Source organism: Rutidosis leptorrhynchoides, chromosome 10, assembly GCF_046630445.1.
Source record: "Rutidosis leptorrhynchoides isolate AG116_Rl617_1_P2 chromosome 10, CSIRO_AGI_Rlap_v1, whole genome shotgun sequence".
In the NCBI taxonomy this organism is placed as follows: domain Eukaryota; kingdom Viridiplantae; phylum Streptophyta; class Magnoliopsida; order Asterales; family Asteraceae; genus Rutidosis; species Rutidosis leptorrhynchoides.
This window is the reverse complement of record NC_092342.1, coordinates 106,402,363-106,419,728: the sequence shown is the minus strand read 5'-3', so window position 1 is coordinate 106,419,728 and position 17,366 is coordinate 106,402,363. Positions and strand designations below refer to the sequence as shown.

At 31.8% G+C, this 17,366-nt stretch overlaps 1 protein-coding gene and 1 long non-coding RNA gene across 3 annotated transcripts; both read left to right on the top strand.

Moving 5' to 3' along the window:
- The first annotated feature begins 281 nt into the window (after nt 1–281).
- LOC139872754 (uncharacterized) lies at nt 282–4,014 on the top strand. 2 transcript variants are annotated; one of them, XR_011767151.1, is made up of 5 exons: nt 282–535; nt 1,077–1,273; nt 1,805–1,869; nt 2,319–2,629; nt 3,859–4,014. It is a non-coding gene; the product is annotated as an uncharacterized lncRNA (long non-coding RNA). The 2 variants fall into 2 exon arrangements; XR_011767150.1 differs by having other exon boundaries at nt 1,805–2,629.
- A 267-nt stretch (nt 4,015–4,281) lies between these two features.
- Nucleotides 4,282–7,130, top strand: LOC139870525 (uncharacterized). Its single transcript, XM_071858312.1, has 3 exons — nt 4,282–4,575; nt 4,710–4,752; nt 6,926–7,130. Exons 1-3 carry the CDS (start codon nt 4,282–4,284, stop codon nt 7,057–7,059), a joined length of 471 nt encoding a protein of 156 aa, XP_071714413.1. The 3' UTR covers nt 7,060–7,130.
- Nucleotides 7,131–17,366: the final 10,236 nt, after the last annotated feature.

Genomic DNA, 17,366 nt, shown 5'->3' with positions numbered 1-17,366 from the left:
TTTTAATTAATTAATTACTCCGTAATCTATCTATAATAATAATATATATAATACCAAAGTCAAATTTTGCTAATCAAACTTTAAAAAATTTAAATGGAGTAAAAAGAACCATTGGATTAAAAATTAACTTTCAATAACAACCATTAGATTGCTTGATCACTCAACATTTTTCTCTCTCCTCTATTTCAATTGTTTAATGTCAAAAATAACCCTAAAAAACCCCTCCCAAAACTAAAAAGCACGGGTTGAGATAACATGGGTCTGCCTTATCAAACATTTTTTTAGGGTTTCATACCTTTTGTTCCTTTCCACACAAAAAGGCGATTCATCCTAGAAAGTTATCATAATTCTTTTCGTTTTTTAGATTGTCAAATACAATACAATTGAATTATTGATATATGATTACCCAACAGATTTAATATCATTTGAGACACTGATTCATGCAACTCCTGTCTAAATTGTCCACGACAACGATCGGATAATAATGACGGGTTTCAATACGAATTCACATTCATCGCGCTGGTTAAATTCACAGGTAAAACTGATTTAGGGTTCCAATTTATGTAATGAGTATTTAATTTTGAAACTCGCTGAATGTTTTAGGTTTGTCTATGGTCTTGGTAATGAATTTTCACGAATATGTACGTTTCAAGTCTTAAATATATGATTTAGTTGGTGTTGATTGGCAAGATTATGATTATTGTATACTGTTATATTATTATATATTTACTTTTTTTTATCAAGGTCAAAGATAGTGAACTCTAAGTAGGAAGAGGTCAATTTGATCTTAAAAAGTTGCAATAAAAGATGAAGGTATGTGTGTCTTTGGCATTAGTAATACTCTATGGCTTTTTAAACCTAATAGAGTAATAGGTACTACCTTTGCAATACCAATTTACAGATCGTTCCAAATCAAAAAAGACAAGAAGTTAATCTCAAGTTATAGTATCAATATTTACATTTCTTTCTCATTGGGCTTTTACTAACATTTACACTTTTGATTTTGATATTCAAAAAAAGATGTTGGATACATTTTTTAACCAAGCAAAAGGTTTGCATCTGTTGTGTGAGTTTAGGTGCAATTACCAAATACGAACTGGCTTTAGATGTTGACATGTGCACGAAGTGGCCCCAAAAATCAGATCCTGGTGAGTTTTGTATCCAGATAACCATCACAAAGTCAATCGTCTGATGCTGCACATGTAATGTCAAATGGTTATTATTCATGTGATGGTCCCAGCAAATGTTGTCGAACATCAGCTAAAGCCTAAAGGTATTTGTAAAAGATATATACTGCAATCTTGTGTCGACTTATAAGAGGTTGTCTAATGGGTCAAAATGGGGCATGATCAAATTGGGTATGTATCAAAACATAATATTAATGCAAAAATATATAAAAGGTTATTTGTTTTATAAGTTTGTTGATTACTATACACATGAAAATTCACTGTTGGACTTTAAACTCTACTTCAACATGACATGAGATATCGATTAGACTGATAAAACATTTTCTAAGCCTACCTAATTTAATAAAAAATCACTTTTTTTCTTTTAATATAGTGTCTATGTATATTTGTATATGTAGGTGTTGGCTCTTTGTTGTATCGATTCTATTAGATATCAGTGTTAACTTAGTATTTCTAGTGACAATAGGCTACATAAAGTTCAATACTCACTCAGATTTTACAAAAATAGGCTATATAAAGTTCAAGACTCACTCAATAGGTGTTGGCTCTTTGTTGTATCAATTCTATGTATATTTGTATCTATTCTACGAAATTAGTTTCCATCTTTCCATTAATAGGTGCAGTAAAGACGGAGCTTTGAAAAAAGTCAAGAGTATAAAAGATTCAAAATCTCACACACAAGGTTTGTTTTCTCCAGTTTCATTTGTATTTACTAATGATTTTATTATACTTAAAGATTGTGAAATGGCTTTGGTGAGTTTGAAAATTAGTTAACTGTAGCCTTTATAATTCATAAATTTTTAAGGGGTTTATGGATGTTACCAAAGTTGGTTTCAGTTTTTGATATTATGTGTATTTTCATGGACCCGCTGACCGTAAGTTATCTTAATTATTTCGTTCTTCATATTTATAATTATTTTTATACTGTATTTTGGTTAATATGATCTTTAACTTTGATGGTTATCTTACTGACATGGACAAGATAACCAACTACCAGTTTCTTTAATAAAATCTACCACCCAAATGTGGATGAAATGTGAGTTTAAGAGTATGATCTTGAACTCATTAGCTGGAAAAAAATCGCAAATAATTTTATATAATCACATATTTCTCATAAGTTTTAATTGTCAGGACTGGTTTAGTTTGCTTGGATGTGATCAATCAGACGTGGAGCTCAATGTTCGATAATACATAATTATATTCTTTTTTAAACAGGGAATGTATGTTTAATTTTCGTTTTAGAACAACCTAAACCACAAGAATTTCTACTTCTGAAGCAAAAGTAAGTGATATGTCGTTGTTATATGTTTCTAGACTTTGTGAACGTGTTTAAGGTGATCCTTCCACAACTTTTGTTGTACCCAAACGCTTCAGATCTGTTGAATGGAGAAGTTGCAGCTCTTTTTATGCGTGAAAAACTTCTTATGAACAAAGAGTGAAAGGTAAGCAACACCCAAAACTATATTTTCTTTTTACCTGATTCTCTTGGTTCATTTGTTAATGTGTATTTAGATAAACATTATTTATAATGTTATTTGAAGAGTTACGATCAAATAAAATTGTTGTGTTTTATGTAGTATAGAAACTAAATATTTTGAGTTTTAATAGTTTTTACAGCCCGTAGGCGGTTGAAGGTGCAAAAAAAATGATCAAATTGTAACTTTCCTAAAAATTAAACAAAAAAATATACTAACCATTTACTTATATAAAATGTGTCAAAGGTTCATGGTCTGATCAGCCAAATAGAAGTATAGGTTACAACGTACAAATTCTCGTGTTTTCCATTTAGTTTGTCTGATGTTTTGTTTTAAGTTTCAATTGCATTCATGCTTTTATCAATTTCACGTTTATATTACATTAAGATGTATGCTACTGCCTTGAAATCATTTCCTACATTTGCTATAAGTATATAACATTTTACCTTCCAAACTTTAGTGTCTTATATGTAACTTGTGTATCATCGGTGTGTTGAACGAGTTTAGCATGACTAATCAACTAACTCAAATGTTATGGTAATTTTTTTAGTCCCAATTTCTACTTTAATGCTAACCTGCAATGAGGATAAATAAAGAATGGCAATCAATCATGCTCTCAATGCAAGGCACAAATGTTTGCTTCTGCTTATCACTTTATTAAGATTCATTATTGTAGAGAAAATATACCTCAAGCAATTAGTTTGGTTTTCCATAAAGGAAAGTATACTAGGTTAGGTTTAGAGTCAATGAGAGTGTTATTTTAAAATTTAATGTTTAAAACCTTCAACATCATTTTATTTAATAAATTACATCCATATATAATATTTAACTTTTTCACCAAATAGTTATTCATAAAATATTTGAGTATTTTGTAGCAAAAGAGTAATTGTTCGGGTTGACCCAATTCAAATATTGATGAGATGGAGTTTTAGTCTACTCTTAGAAAGTTAGATGATCATATTTCTCGCACCTGATATAAGATGGGTTACTCATAACTAATATTTAGAATTCTGATTATATATAACTTTGCTTTAATAAATGTTGTAAATTGTCAGATGTTGCCACGCTTAGTTTTGGTAAAAGAATAGAACAAAATCTTACCATAGACAATCGAATTGTATCTACTAGGAATGAATTTCGGTCATGCATACAGTTACATTTTCAACACATCCATCACTCATAACTAAATTGTACAGGTCACGAAGAAATGCCCGCTGCATTGAAGAAAAAAAGAATGATTGCCGATTATAATCAAAGAGATTTTGGAAAGCAACCATGTTATGATATTAACACTAACGACGGCCATGACAACACTAGAACATCTTACTTTTATAACTGCATTTCTTACTGTATAAGTGTATATTTTGTACACATACTGTTTGCGGTTATATCTTTTGTCCACATGTTTACTACATTTTTTGTACACATGATAATCTATGAAACTTTTGCAACTAATGCTAATTTAATATTGTTTCGAAATTCCATCTTGCAAAAATAATGTTATCAAAGCCCGCGAAGTCACGGGTTATAAACTAGTTATAATTAAATAGCGTTCATAACAAAAGGGAAAATCACCAGTGAGAAATACTCCTGTATAAGCCGCAACCAAACACCAAAACATGGCGAGCAGATCAGTAGCTTCGATTAGCACTCCATGGAAACAATTGTCGTTCAACACAATCATACGAACATTTAGCACCTCATCATCATCATCATCATCATCATCATCATCATCAGCACCTGCTTCTGCATCAGCAACAACATCATCGACAGTTTCAAAATCGAAAAGAAAGAAGAAGAAAAACTTGTTTGAAGTAGCTCAATTTCTACCAAATTGGGGAATAGGTTATCAAATGGCTAAAACTCATTGGTCTGGTGTTGCTTATGAGATCACTAAAATCAATCTCTACAAGGTCTTTCTTTCTCTCTATTAACATATTCGAATAATAATGTTTGTATTTATATATAGATATAAATATATTATTTAGGGCTTAGTTAGGGTTTGCTATAAATCATAAAGTAATTGTAAATATGGTGTGTATTTCAGGATGGTAAACATGGAAAAGCTTGGGGGATTGTTCACAAAGACGGTGAGTTTTTTAATTTGTATACACGTTATAATACGTTTGAATTTTGTTTCATTTCATTGTTTTTTGATTAATGTAGTTTTAATTTATAGAGCAGATAAATTAATTGATGTAGAAACACTAAGACGATTTTTTTATTCTTAATTTTTGACTAGTTATCACAAATTCTAGTACTTACTTATGTCACTGGCTAACGGGCGTGATGTGATTAGAACAGAGCCATAGGTAGACTGTTTGTATATCAATAATCTATTTGTTTTTTGTCTTATCAGATCAGATTCCATTATTATGTACCTATAGATTCTACTGTACACTCATGTATTCGTAGGACACATGTTTATCGTACATGGATACTTTGTTATCTTATGATGTAAAAGAGAGTGGTATGTGCGTTTGTGTGTATGAGTGTGCGTGTATTCAAAAGTTAGAAACATAAGGTGAATTAATTATGAATTATAGAGAACTTGCGGGCATAGCCCAGCGGTTTCCCCCATGTCCTTTGAGTCATGGGATAGGGAGAGGTCATGGGTTCGATCCTTAGGGATCACATGATTTTCTTTAAACAAATTGAACACCAATAATGGTGGTATATATTGACCCTATAGGGAGGTTTTACCGGATTCGTTCACGGACATCTACCTAGAACACTTCCCGAATAGATGTGTTCCCGGGGACTGTCGATCGGGTTCGGGTTTCCGCCCGAACGTGTGTGTTACATGCAAATGATGAGGGTCGTCGAAATAAATGATCTACTGATGCCAAAAAATCGCCGTTCAAAAAAATTATGAATTATAGATTGAATATTTGACAAGGAGAAAGTCTACCCTTTTTGTACCCAACTCGGTCGATTACTCGGTCAACGGCCGAGTTTCTCGGCCAACTCGGGTAGTTCTTGGTCAAATCGGCCAACTTAGTCAAAAACGGAAACTCGGTCAAAAACTCAGCAAATTAGCCAATGTCTATTACTTGTAGAATTTATATTAGAACATATATATTTATATTAAAAAACTAAAAAGTCAATGTAAGTCAACATTTGATTTGAGTTCTCCCCAAGTTCCCGAGAACTCCCCAAGAATGTCCGACCGAGTTCTCCTCGAGTTCCGAGTTCTCCAACCTTGGTCTAACCTGTGAAGGTATGTTGGCTGACCTCCTTTTCGTCCAATAAGCATAATTGTTACCAAAATTGAAATAATCCTACTCGGGGAGTACCGGAGTACTTGGTCGGGACTTTTTAGGGAGTAGTCGCAACTTGGGGAGTAATCGGATGCTGACCAAGTTTGACTTTGACCCCGATTTTTCTAGTAATCTTGAGTTTTGGCCGAGTAATTCCCATTGACCGAGGGTTGGCCGAGTTTTGACCGAGTACTCGGTCCGAACTTTTAACTGAGTTCTCGACGAGTTTATCCGAGTTCTGCAACCGTGATTGTTACCTTTAGTTTCATTCGTTAGAGAAATGATAGATGAAAACAAAAGGATTGATCACATGCTTGTACCACATTAATTTTTGACCAAAACAGCTGATCACATTTGTCCAACTCTAATCAAATTATCAGACGAAGAAGATTACATGAGGACAAGTAGAAGAACAGTTTGACAGAGAGCTTAGTAGTGGTTGTTAACGTTAGATAATTGGTTAAATTTTGGTGAAAAGATGTTTTTGATATGCTTATGAATGTGTATATGTAGGTGATGATAAATCTTATGTTCAAGTATCATGACCGAAAAGAGTGTGATAGTATACACTTACAATGGCATTTTTGCTTACTGTCTTTTTATCCTTCTACTCCGTATTTTTTTGGAATGATTCGCTTCCAAAGAAAAGTTGTAGTTGCCAAATGATGTGGCATTTTAAAGTAACTCTGCACATTTTGTAGATGAAGTTTTCTAAACTTTTGGTAAACATAGACCATATATTTATTTATTTATTTATTTATTTTATCTTTTTATCTTTTGCTTCAAGTTATTATCTATCCTTTCTTGCAAAAGACTAAACTTGTTCATCTTACTAACCTGGTGCAGCATTTCATCATTTGTGTCGAACTTTATGACAAATCCATTGGTTGTTATTTCATTATGCAATATTTTACCATTTGCAAAATTTGTTACCAGATTAGTACTTCATATTAATTTTCTACTTATTATTAGTTTCAACAAGTGTTAGTATATTAATGTGCAGGTGCACCAGCTGCTGATGCTCCAAAGAAAATTAGTGGTGTTCACAAACGTTGTTGGAAGTACATTCCTAACTCAAAGAAAGCTGAACAGCTCACTACTCAACCTAAATCAGAACCAGAAGTTCTAGCCGCCTGATGCTCTCTATGCTGATTTAGCGTATATTTTTTTTGATAAATTAAGCAAGGTTAGATGCCACCAATGTTTTTTTTTTTGAACAATTTGTATCTTTCTTTCTGTTAAAGATTTCCCTATTAAATATACTTGTAAGAAATTATTGATGTTTGAAGCTTGATCATGATTAACACTAATAGTGATCTCATTGTTTTGCTATAAATTTCCTAACATATCCTCTCTCCGAGTCTATGTTTGAGTAGTATGTTTCCCTTCATATTGTTCTGATGTGATAACTTATATTAGTGATCGTTGTATTGTTACATACTAAACACCATATACTTTGGGATCTCAATAAAGTGTACACCGTTTATTTACAAGTCTATTTGACTCTATTTGACTATCGACAGCTTTTGTTTAAGCACAGTTAGCTAGCCAAGTTTACGGCTACATTTCTTGCAATATACCAAGGATTGGCCCAAGTCAACACCCATGCTGGTGACTCAGATACACCCATCTCCATATGGTAGACTTTTCTGCAACATGGTTTATGAATCTCTTGCCTCAAGTTAATGTAGTCCTTAAAAATGTCCGTACCTTCGTTCTAAAGTCTTCAAGCAACTTCTCATATATCTGTAGAAAATATCTTCCTGGGTTCATGGGGCAAAAATTTGGAAATCACATGCCTCGCTTTAACATCAACAACACTTGACTAGAACTAGAGATACGTAGAAGGATATGCTATATTTGTGATATTTGTTTGCCATGGTTCGATGGAGATCCGAGTTGTGGTTTTAATGACTTTAAGGGAACGTAAGTAAGTTTTTTCAGGTGGAGTTACTTTAATTTATAGAGTAGTTGTTTTAAATTTGATATTATTATTTCGTACAAGTTTGATATGAAGCTTAAATCAATTTATTTCTATGCAAGTTTCATCAGAACCAAAAATAGGTCTCTCTCTCTCTCTCTCTCTCTCTCTCTCTCTCTCTCTCTCTCTCTCTCTCTCTCTCTCTCTTTTCTTTTCGAAAAAACGAAGACTCATATGGAAATCAAGGTCGTTTTCCAAAGGAAAACGCTCTCAACAAAGATTACTTTTTTTTTTTTTTTTTTGAAAAGCACAATATTATTAAAAATAAAAGGGGAATTACAGCATAAGCATGCGATTACATGCTGCAGCTTGAGAAACATACTGACCCATGCCACCTACAAGAATGGTAGCATACTTAACATGACCAAAAGCAATACATAAACGCGTGACAGGAACCTAACAAAAACAGACGAAGCACGAGCAACAAAACATTAGCAACAAAACACGAAGGCTTTAGCCATGATCATCGAAATACGAGGGGTTTAAAAGCCATTGATTCCAGTCGAACCCGCCTTTTCTCGAGCGTCTTGAGATCCACCCGAAGGACTTGATTTGAACTTCGTTTAGTGCCATGGGAATATTGGGTTTCTTCTTTTTAAACATGGTAAGGTTACGATTGCGCCATATAATGTACCCACATACCCATTCGACTGCCATCCACATATTCGATTGTACACTTTGAAGGGACCCGTTGATGTATCCTTTAAACATGTCTTCCAATTGTGAGTATCCGCTTCTGCTTGCGTTGTACCAACGAATGACTCGAGACCACAATTCTATAGCAAACGGGCATTTGACAAAAACATGATCAACAGATTCTTGCTCTTGATTACACACAGGACATATGACTGAATCTAAGTCGACTCCCCGTTTATCGAGTTCAACTCTAACCGGTAACCTCCGTTGCTTGACCCTCCATACGAAAATTCCTATCTTTTGCGGAAGTGTCTTAAGTCGAACAGTTTCCAATGATCCTCCATTAGTAGACAATAAGTTGGAGTCTGTAAGAGAGGTGAGTGTCGACGTCGAGAATGAACCAGATGGATGCAAGGACCATGACCATGAGTCTGATATCCCGTTGGAGAAGACAAAGTTTTTGAGAATTTCCGAAATTTCCTCTAGCTGAGCAATAGATCTTCCTGAAGGATCTCATACCCAATTCCATGACAATTTCGATTCTGACCCATCCTTATGTAATCTATCCATCAGCTTTACATTTCTATCCGATTCGAGTCTAAACAGCCTTCCAAATCTTTCGCCAAGGGTTGTATCTCCCAGCCATTTATCTAACCAGAATCTAGTATCATCTCCTTTGCACACAAGCTTCACAAAGGAATTAGTGAAAGATAAACCAAGTCTATCGATATCCGGACCAATTTTACAAATATTCTTCCAGACTAGTCCCATACCCGAGATGTGATTGCTTGATAATATCCCCAACCCTCCGCCCCGCCCATATAGACTTTTGATTACTTTGACCCAAAGAGCGTTATTTTCATTGTGAAAACGCCACCACCACTTTCCCATCAAGGCCAAATTTTTGGCTTTGAGGGACCCGATATTTAGCCCCCCGCCCTCGTAAGACATAAGAATGTTTTCCCGTATAACCCAAGACATCTTTGAATTATCCCCGGACCCGCCCCAAAAAAATTTACGACGCAAACCTTCGAGCTTGTTGATGACGCATGATGGAGCACGGAATAGGGAGAAGGCGTACAGTGGCAAACTACTAAGGACCGATTTAATAAGGTGAGCCGACCACCAAATGACATCATTTTTGCTTTCCAATCTGCTAGTCTAACTTGGAATTTTTTGATGGTGGGTTCCCAATCTCGAGTTGAGTTCATCTTTTTACCGATTGGTAGCCCGAGGTATGAAAAGGGGACGCTTCCCATTTGGCAGCCTTTGTTGTTAGCCATAATCTCGACTGAATTCTTTAGCACCCCGACTCCATATAAACAACTCTTTGAGATATTAACCCTGAGACCCGAGAAGATTTCAAAACACTTAAGCACCTTGAAAATACCATCAATGTTTCGTTTGCTCCACTCACCAAAGATCATCGTATCGTCGGCATATCATCGTATCGTATCGTCAACAAGGATTACTAAAAGATGGGTAAAACGGAGAAGCTCACATATAGAAAACAATTATCTAAAAAACTATTTATAAACGAGTCACCCTAACAACTCAAAAGTCATAACGACAAACTAACTAAACAAAACCAATTACAATACTATGAAAAGGAAACACACCAGACGAACAACACAAGATGGACCCGACTTTTCTCATAATATATCAATCACGATAACTGCGATGTAGGTACAAATCCCATAAGTAATACAGTAATCAATACAGGAAGTATAAATAACAATACGTGTACCTTCCAGTGCCAATTTTTTTTATAGATTTAATTAGTTAATAAATCTTTCTATTCTAAGGGGTGTTTAGAAAATAAATAATGTGTTTTAGATATAAATGATGGCTTTGGACTTGGGTTCATTTGTTTATTACCTACAAAAGAAATCATTATCATTAGTCCAGATTAGATTTAAGGACATTTTGGTAAAAGTCATAAAGATAGAGAATTACGTTTTGCTACTGTAAGTGGGTAACTGCTTTTCAATTAGCACGTTTTGGAGTGTTAGAGTATTAGTATTAGATCAGCCCGAGCGTACTACCACCACAGCACATAGTACATGTACTCAAGCAACCTTATGATTCTTTCTGCTCCCCAAACCCATTCCTTCAGCTCCTCAAACTCAAATAAATGATCCTCACCAACTTCAAGCCAAACGCGTTAAAGAATTATTTGCGTCTTGAAAACTTGATATCAAATAACTATCCTCAAAACGCCGTCCCCAACACCCCTAAATAGCGTTTATTATACAATAACAACATTACTAAGTCGATGTATCAGAGATATGATGCACAAAGTTATATTCTTGCTCGAAGGTAAAGAAACTGCTAACGAATTTCAAAAGACCGTATGCACATAAGATAAACAAAGATATAAAATAAATTTTACTCTATATGTAATTAAACAAGTTCAATATAATAATCTATATACGACTTTTTTTTTTTTTTTTTGATAAGCGAGGAAAACCTCATATGAACGAGCACATTGTCTCTCCCATTGAAGGTAAAACCTCAGGTAATCAAGCCCCCCGAGCGCGAGACCTGGTACCGGGTGAATTGCGCATTATGCGCGAGACCTGATGCCGGGTGTTGTGCTTCATTGGACAACTCGGTGGCCACTTAACAACATTTATATTTATATATAATATATAACTTATATATTATATCTTGAGATATCTATATCTATATATAATTAAAAAGTGACTCCCATTGTCATCATAAATGAGCTAACTTAAACCTTATAATTTAATGATTTAAAAGTTAAAAAAAATTATTTCTCCTTATCTATTATGTAATAATTACTAATTACTAAATAATTAAAGGATTAGGAAATTTATTAATAATAATAAAGAAATATAAGATGATGACAATCTGTTGAGTTATCTCATAATATGATTAACCGTTTAATATCTCATATATAATATATAGATGTGAATTTATTGACATTGAATTAAATTAACTTAACTTACACATATTCTTTCATTTTCCCTCATCAAACTTTTCGTTTGCATCTTTAACTAAAGACAATGAATACATTATTTAAATCTGAATGTATGTAATTTTAATTATTGAGAATCGCAATAGAGTGAAACATTATATATAGATTGACAAGTTCTGTTTTACGTATCGTTAGTGTATGTTTTTCATGATTGTTAGTTTTGGTAAAGAGCCACAAAAGATGATGAAAACTTCAATCAAGTAAGTGAGCCTTTTTATTTAATTGTAAATATTTTGAGTTAAATTATGCATTCGTAATTGATAATTGATTATATATGGGTAACGAGTCACAAAAGATGATGAAAACTTCAATCAAGTAATTGAGCCTTTTTATTTAATTGTAATTATTTTTGAGTTAAATTATGTGTTCTTAATTGGTAATTGATTATATACGGCGTATATAATAATATCACAAGTGAAATACGTGATTTTGCTTACTCCATTCTTAACATATACACATTCTATATATGTATTGTTAATATTGTAAATATCTACTTTTTTACTTTCTATCAAAATTTGAACATTCACATATATTCATAATTTCCTATGTCTTCATTGAAATGTTTCGAACTTGATTTAAATCATATGCAGCATATTCTAAAAACAACGGAAGGAAGGCAATAGCAAATGAGCTCGATCGTGTTCGGAATGTCAATAGGCAAAAAAAAAAAGAAACACACACGAAGTAAAAAGTATACATTTTACTAAATTTTGTATCGACGATAAAAGCAACAATTTTATTATTATTGTTATTGTTATTATCATTATATATCATATATTATTATTATTATTATTATTATTATTATTATTATTATTATTATTATTATTATTATTATTATTATTATTATTATATTATTATTATTATTATTATTATTATTATTATTATTATTAGAATCGAAATAAATCAATTTTGATTGTTTTTAAAACAAATTGGTATTGTTCATGACCCGAGAATTTCACGAACAATAAACTATTCTATGAAGTTAATGTGACGATCGCTCCAAATCCATATGGACGAACACGTCATTCATCGATTTCATTGCGAGGTATTTGACCTCTATATGATATGTTTTGTAAACATTGCATTCTTTTGAAAAGGCACACCATAAATGAATATTTAAATCAAAGGTTTTCGATATCTGATGATTTCTACATGTAGACAATCACCGTAAATAATAGTTTACAATAGTACTTCCGTTGACAATGCAGTCAAAATAAGATACATAGTGATGATTTGGTGAATGCAACATTTTCTTGAAAAATATGCCATGTAAGACTCCATGCACATAGCTTGTATAACATATAAGCAAACAGCGGAAGACTTCTAGGGAACCTGAGAATAAACATACTAACAAGTGTCAACATAAAGGTTGGTGAGTTCATAGTTTTAGTGTTTCGAATAATCTGTATATAAAGGTGGATCACAAGATTTCAGTTGTTTCATCCAGAAACGTTTATCAAATTATTCTACGAAATTGAGCACCCTGGTAACTAAACTTAACGTATATATAATTTATACCCTTTGTATAATCATCTTAATAATACACACGCAAACCAACGTGTACGCTTCTCAAATAGCATAAGTCCGTTAAAAGGCTAGTGCTCTAGCTCGGACGGGGATATCAAGCCCTATGGATCCATATACTACTACTCGCGTCCACCAATTCTTATAACTGGCAGTTACTAGTTACCAAAGCTAAGGGATTTTCGGTTCAAACTCAGTGTAGAATTTAGTATGTACTTGTATCCATTGCGTTTAAAATAAAGTGCATGTATTCTCAGCCCAAAAATATAGATTGCAAAAGCAATTAAAAATGGGAGCAAATGAAACTCACCTTAGCAGCATATAAAGTTGTTCACCAAAATGTGACCGAAACTCGGATTACCAATTAATCGTAGATCTCAACCTAGAGAACATATGTTGGTCAATAAATGTCTATTAAGCTAGGTCAGGTCATAGTGTATCACAATCCTAATGCTCGAGATCGACATATAATAGTTATCCAAAGTCATTTCAAAAAGTCAATTTTGACAATAGTTCAACAAAACGAGACGTGCCTTATATAAGGATTCATTTACTCGGTTGGTAATATTTAAAAGTTCACTTTATCAGTCTCGTAAACAAGTTGTTTAAATCTTAATTGCAGATTCAAAAGCAATTTCAATTAACGTCAATCATAATTCAGTTGATCATATCTTTTAATCCGTTCATCGAAACTATTCGATATCTAAATGAAAAGTTATTGATTTTTCGCCAGCTTTCCAAAAACATGTATATCATATACCTTTTACCAGTAATATATGTATTTAATTCGTGATTCATTATAACTGTTTAATGACGAAATTTAGCATACAAGCATATATAAATATATATACTCGAGCACTAGACATGGATACACAACTAATATATAAAAGATAAGATATGAATGCTTACGTATCAATATTGTGATTTAATATTGCAGGAAAGTACGTAGACGCAACGAAGATGATAAACACTAGGTTTGACTTGCGAACAGTACCCATGAACATTACCCATAACCTCCATAGCTATAACCCATAATTTCCTTAGCTTTATCCGTATGAAAACCCATTTTGAAAGTGACACGCTCATGACCACGTCGTAGTATTTTATGTATAATACTAATTATAACGATATTTAAAAATACTAATAATAATAATAAGATTAATAATAATAATATTAATCTTAATAATAATAATTATAATAATAATAACATAAATACGGAGTAATATATGATCAGAAGAGGAAATGTGCCACAAATGAACCAAAACCTCGAAATTTATAGACTTTGGCATGTCCCCCTTAGCCATGCGATTGCATGGAAGTTGTGAGGGGAAACTGTGATGACCCGGAGATTTCTGAACAAATTTAAACTTTAACCTTTGTATATGATAGTGTTCCAAATGAACATATATTTAGTAGCAATATCGTTCCAATATGTAAAGTTTTTAAATGTAATTTCCTTATTTTTAGTTGTAATAGTTAAATAAATAAGTGCGAAGACGAAAGACGCAAATCGCTCGAAAATGAAGATTTAAAGACAAAAACGAAGATTTGAAAGACCAAAACGTCCAAAAAGCTCAAATGTACAAGATACAATTCAAAAGGTTCAATTTATTGATGAAGAACGTCTAAAAATGACAAGAGTACAAGTTACAAAACGCAAAGTACAAGATATAAAATTGTACGAAAGGACGTTCGAAAATCCGGAACCGGGGCATGAACCAACTTTCAGCGCTCGACGCAACGGTGTAAAAATTACGAGTCAACTATGCACAAGAATAAAATATAATATTTAAATAATTCATAATAAGAATAATATTAAATAATAAAAAGTTGTTAATTGAGCATAGTTCAGGGGTCGTAAATGAAAATTCAATTTTAAATTTGCCTATAAAAGGGATCTATGTAACGATGAATTGAGGAGACTTTCTCGATCATTTTTTCGATCATTTTCTTACTTTTCTATATCAAATATCAATATCTATATTTATAATTCTCTATCATAATGTTAATGTAATAAGATATAACAATAATCTTAATTTTAAGTTTAAATTATGATAATAATAAGATTTATGATAGAGATCGTTTGAGTGTGTAAGTCGAAATTCTGTCCGTGTAACGCTACGCTATTTTTAATCATTGTAAGTTATGTTCAACCTTTTTACATTAATGTCTCGTAGCTAAGTTATTATTATGCTTATTTAAAACGAAGTAATCATGATGTTGGGCTAATTACTAAAATTGGGTAATTGGGCTTTGTACCATAATTAAGGTTTGGGCAAAAGACCGACACTTGTGGAAATTGAACTATTGACTATTAATAGATGGGGGGTATTGTCTAATTGAGTGACAACTCATTGGAGTCTGTCGAACCTATCTTCAAATTAATTAACCTAATAATTAATAATGATTATGGTTGTCCTATTTAGTGATGTTCATATGGAATCTGTTATAATCATTTAATTAATCAATTGGGTTGGGTAATTGATTATTCATTCTGATCAAGTGGATGAATTAATATTCATAAACTAATTAAAACAGGGGTGGATTACATACAGTGATAACTGGTGTAATTGTTGACAGAAGTGATAACTGCGTCACAGTTTAAATCCTTAATCAGTTGGAATATTTGACTTCGGGTATAAGGGTAATTTGACGAGGATACTCGCACTTTATATTTATGACCGATGGACTATTATGGACAAAAACCAGATAGATGTATCAAATAAACCAGGACAAAGGACAATTAACCCATGGTAATAAATTAAAATCAACACGTCAAACATCATGATTAAGGAAGTTTAAATAAGCATAATTCTTTTATTATATTTCTCATCGTATCTTTATTTACTGTCATTTTATTACTCGCAATTTTATTTTCTGTCATTTTATTTATCGCAATTTATTTTACGCACTTTAATTTTTGTCATTTATTTTTACGCTTAAAATCGACAAACCGGTCATTAAACGGTAAAACCCCCATTTTATAATAATACTACTACTTATTTATATATATATTTTTACAAATAAACTTAATAATATAGCGTTAACTTCACCAGCTCCCTGTGGAACGAACCGGACTTACTAAAAACTACACTACTCTACGATTAGGTACACTGCCTATAGTGTTGTAGCAAGGTTTAGGTATATCCCATCCGTAAATTAATAAAACTTGTGTCATATTTTGTAGTATTTTGTATTAAAAATAATACTATTTCGTACCCTCACGCTACATCATCAAGTTTTTGGCGCCGCTGCCGGGGAGCGCTAAAACGCTATATTTTTAATTATAATAATATTGAAATAAAATATAATAATATAATAATATTGAAATAGAATATAATAATATAATAATATTTAAGAATCAAAAATATACGTAAATTTTAAAAAAAGTCGTATTTATTAAATACTTCAGGGGTATATTATGTAACTTATAATTAATAATTGCTATCATGTCGCTTTCATGTGAATAGTAAATTAATTAATTTATTTTCATTTACTATTCATGAATAGTAAATGAATTAAAAAAAAAAAAAATCGTTTTTTTAAAAAAAAAAAAAAATCGTTTTTTTTTAAAAAAAAAAAATTTTGTGTAAAAAAAATCGTTTTTTTTTTAAAAGAAAAAAAAATTCGTTTTAAAAAAAAAATTTGTAAAAAAAAAAAAAAATCGTTTTTTTTTAAAAAATTTTTAAAAAAAAAAAAAAAAAAAAAAACGTAAAAAAAAAAAAAAAAAAAACGTAAAAAAAAAAAAAACAAAAACGTAAAAAAAAAAAAAAAAAAAAAAAAAACGTAAAAAAAAAATATATATATTTTTAAAATTGTCTCTAAAAAAAAAAAAAAATGTTTTTTTTTAGTTTTATTACCTTTAGATTTTTAGACTATAGTCGCAACTTTTAGTATTAAGTTTAGTTTTGCCATAGTTATTTTTACTTCTAGAATTTTTAGGCTTTGCCGTAAAATCCCTTAAGTGCTTATTCCTTAGACTAAGTTTTAGGTGCTTTAGAATTTTACGACGCCGTATTTCGCACTACTTTCTTATTTTTATTTTTCGACGCCTATTTTTCGACCTTTTATTTTTCGATCTTTTTCGACGAATTCTTTTTCTTTCTTATTTCTCGCTATTCTAGTTTTAGGACATAGATTTTTATTCTACTTCTTATCTAAATTTCTTAAAATTACGAAAATTTATTTTAAGTGGTTAAATTAATAGACATCAAAATTTTCTGGTTCGTAGTAATAGTTGGATTTGTACGTGGACCGGGTTATTGGAGCCAAACAGTACTCAATTATATTGAGACTAAACGA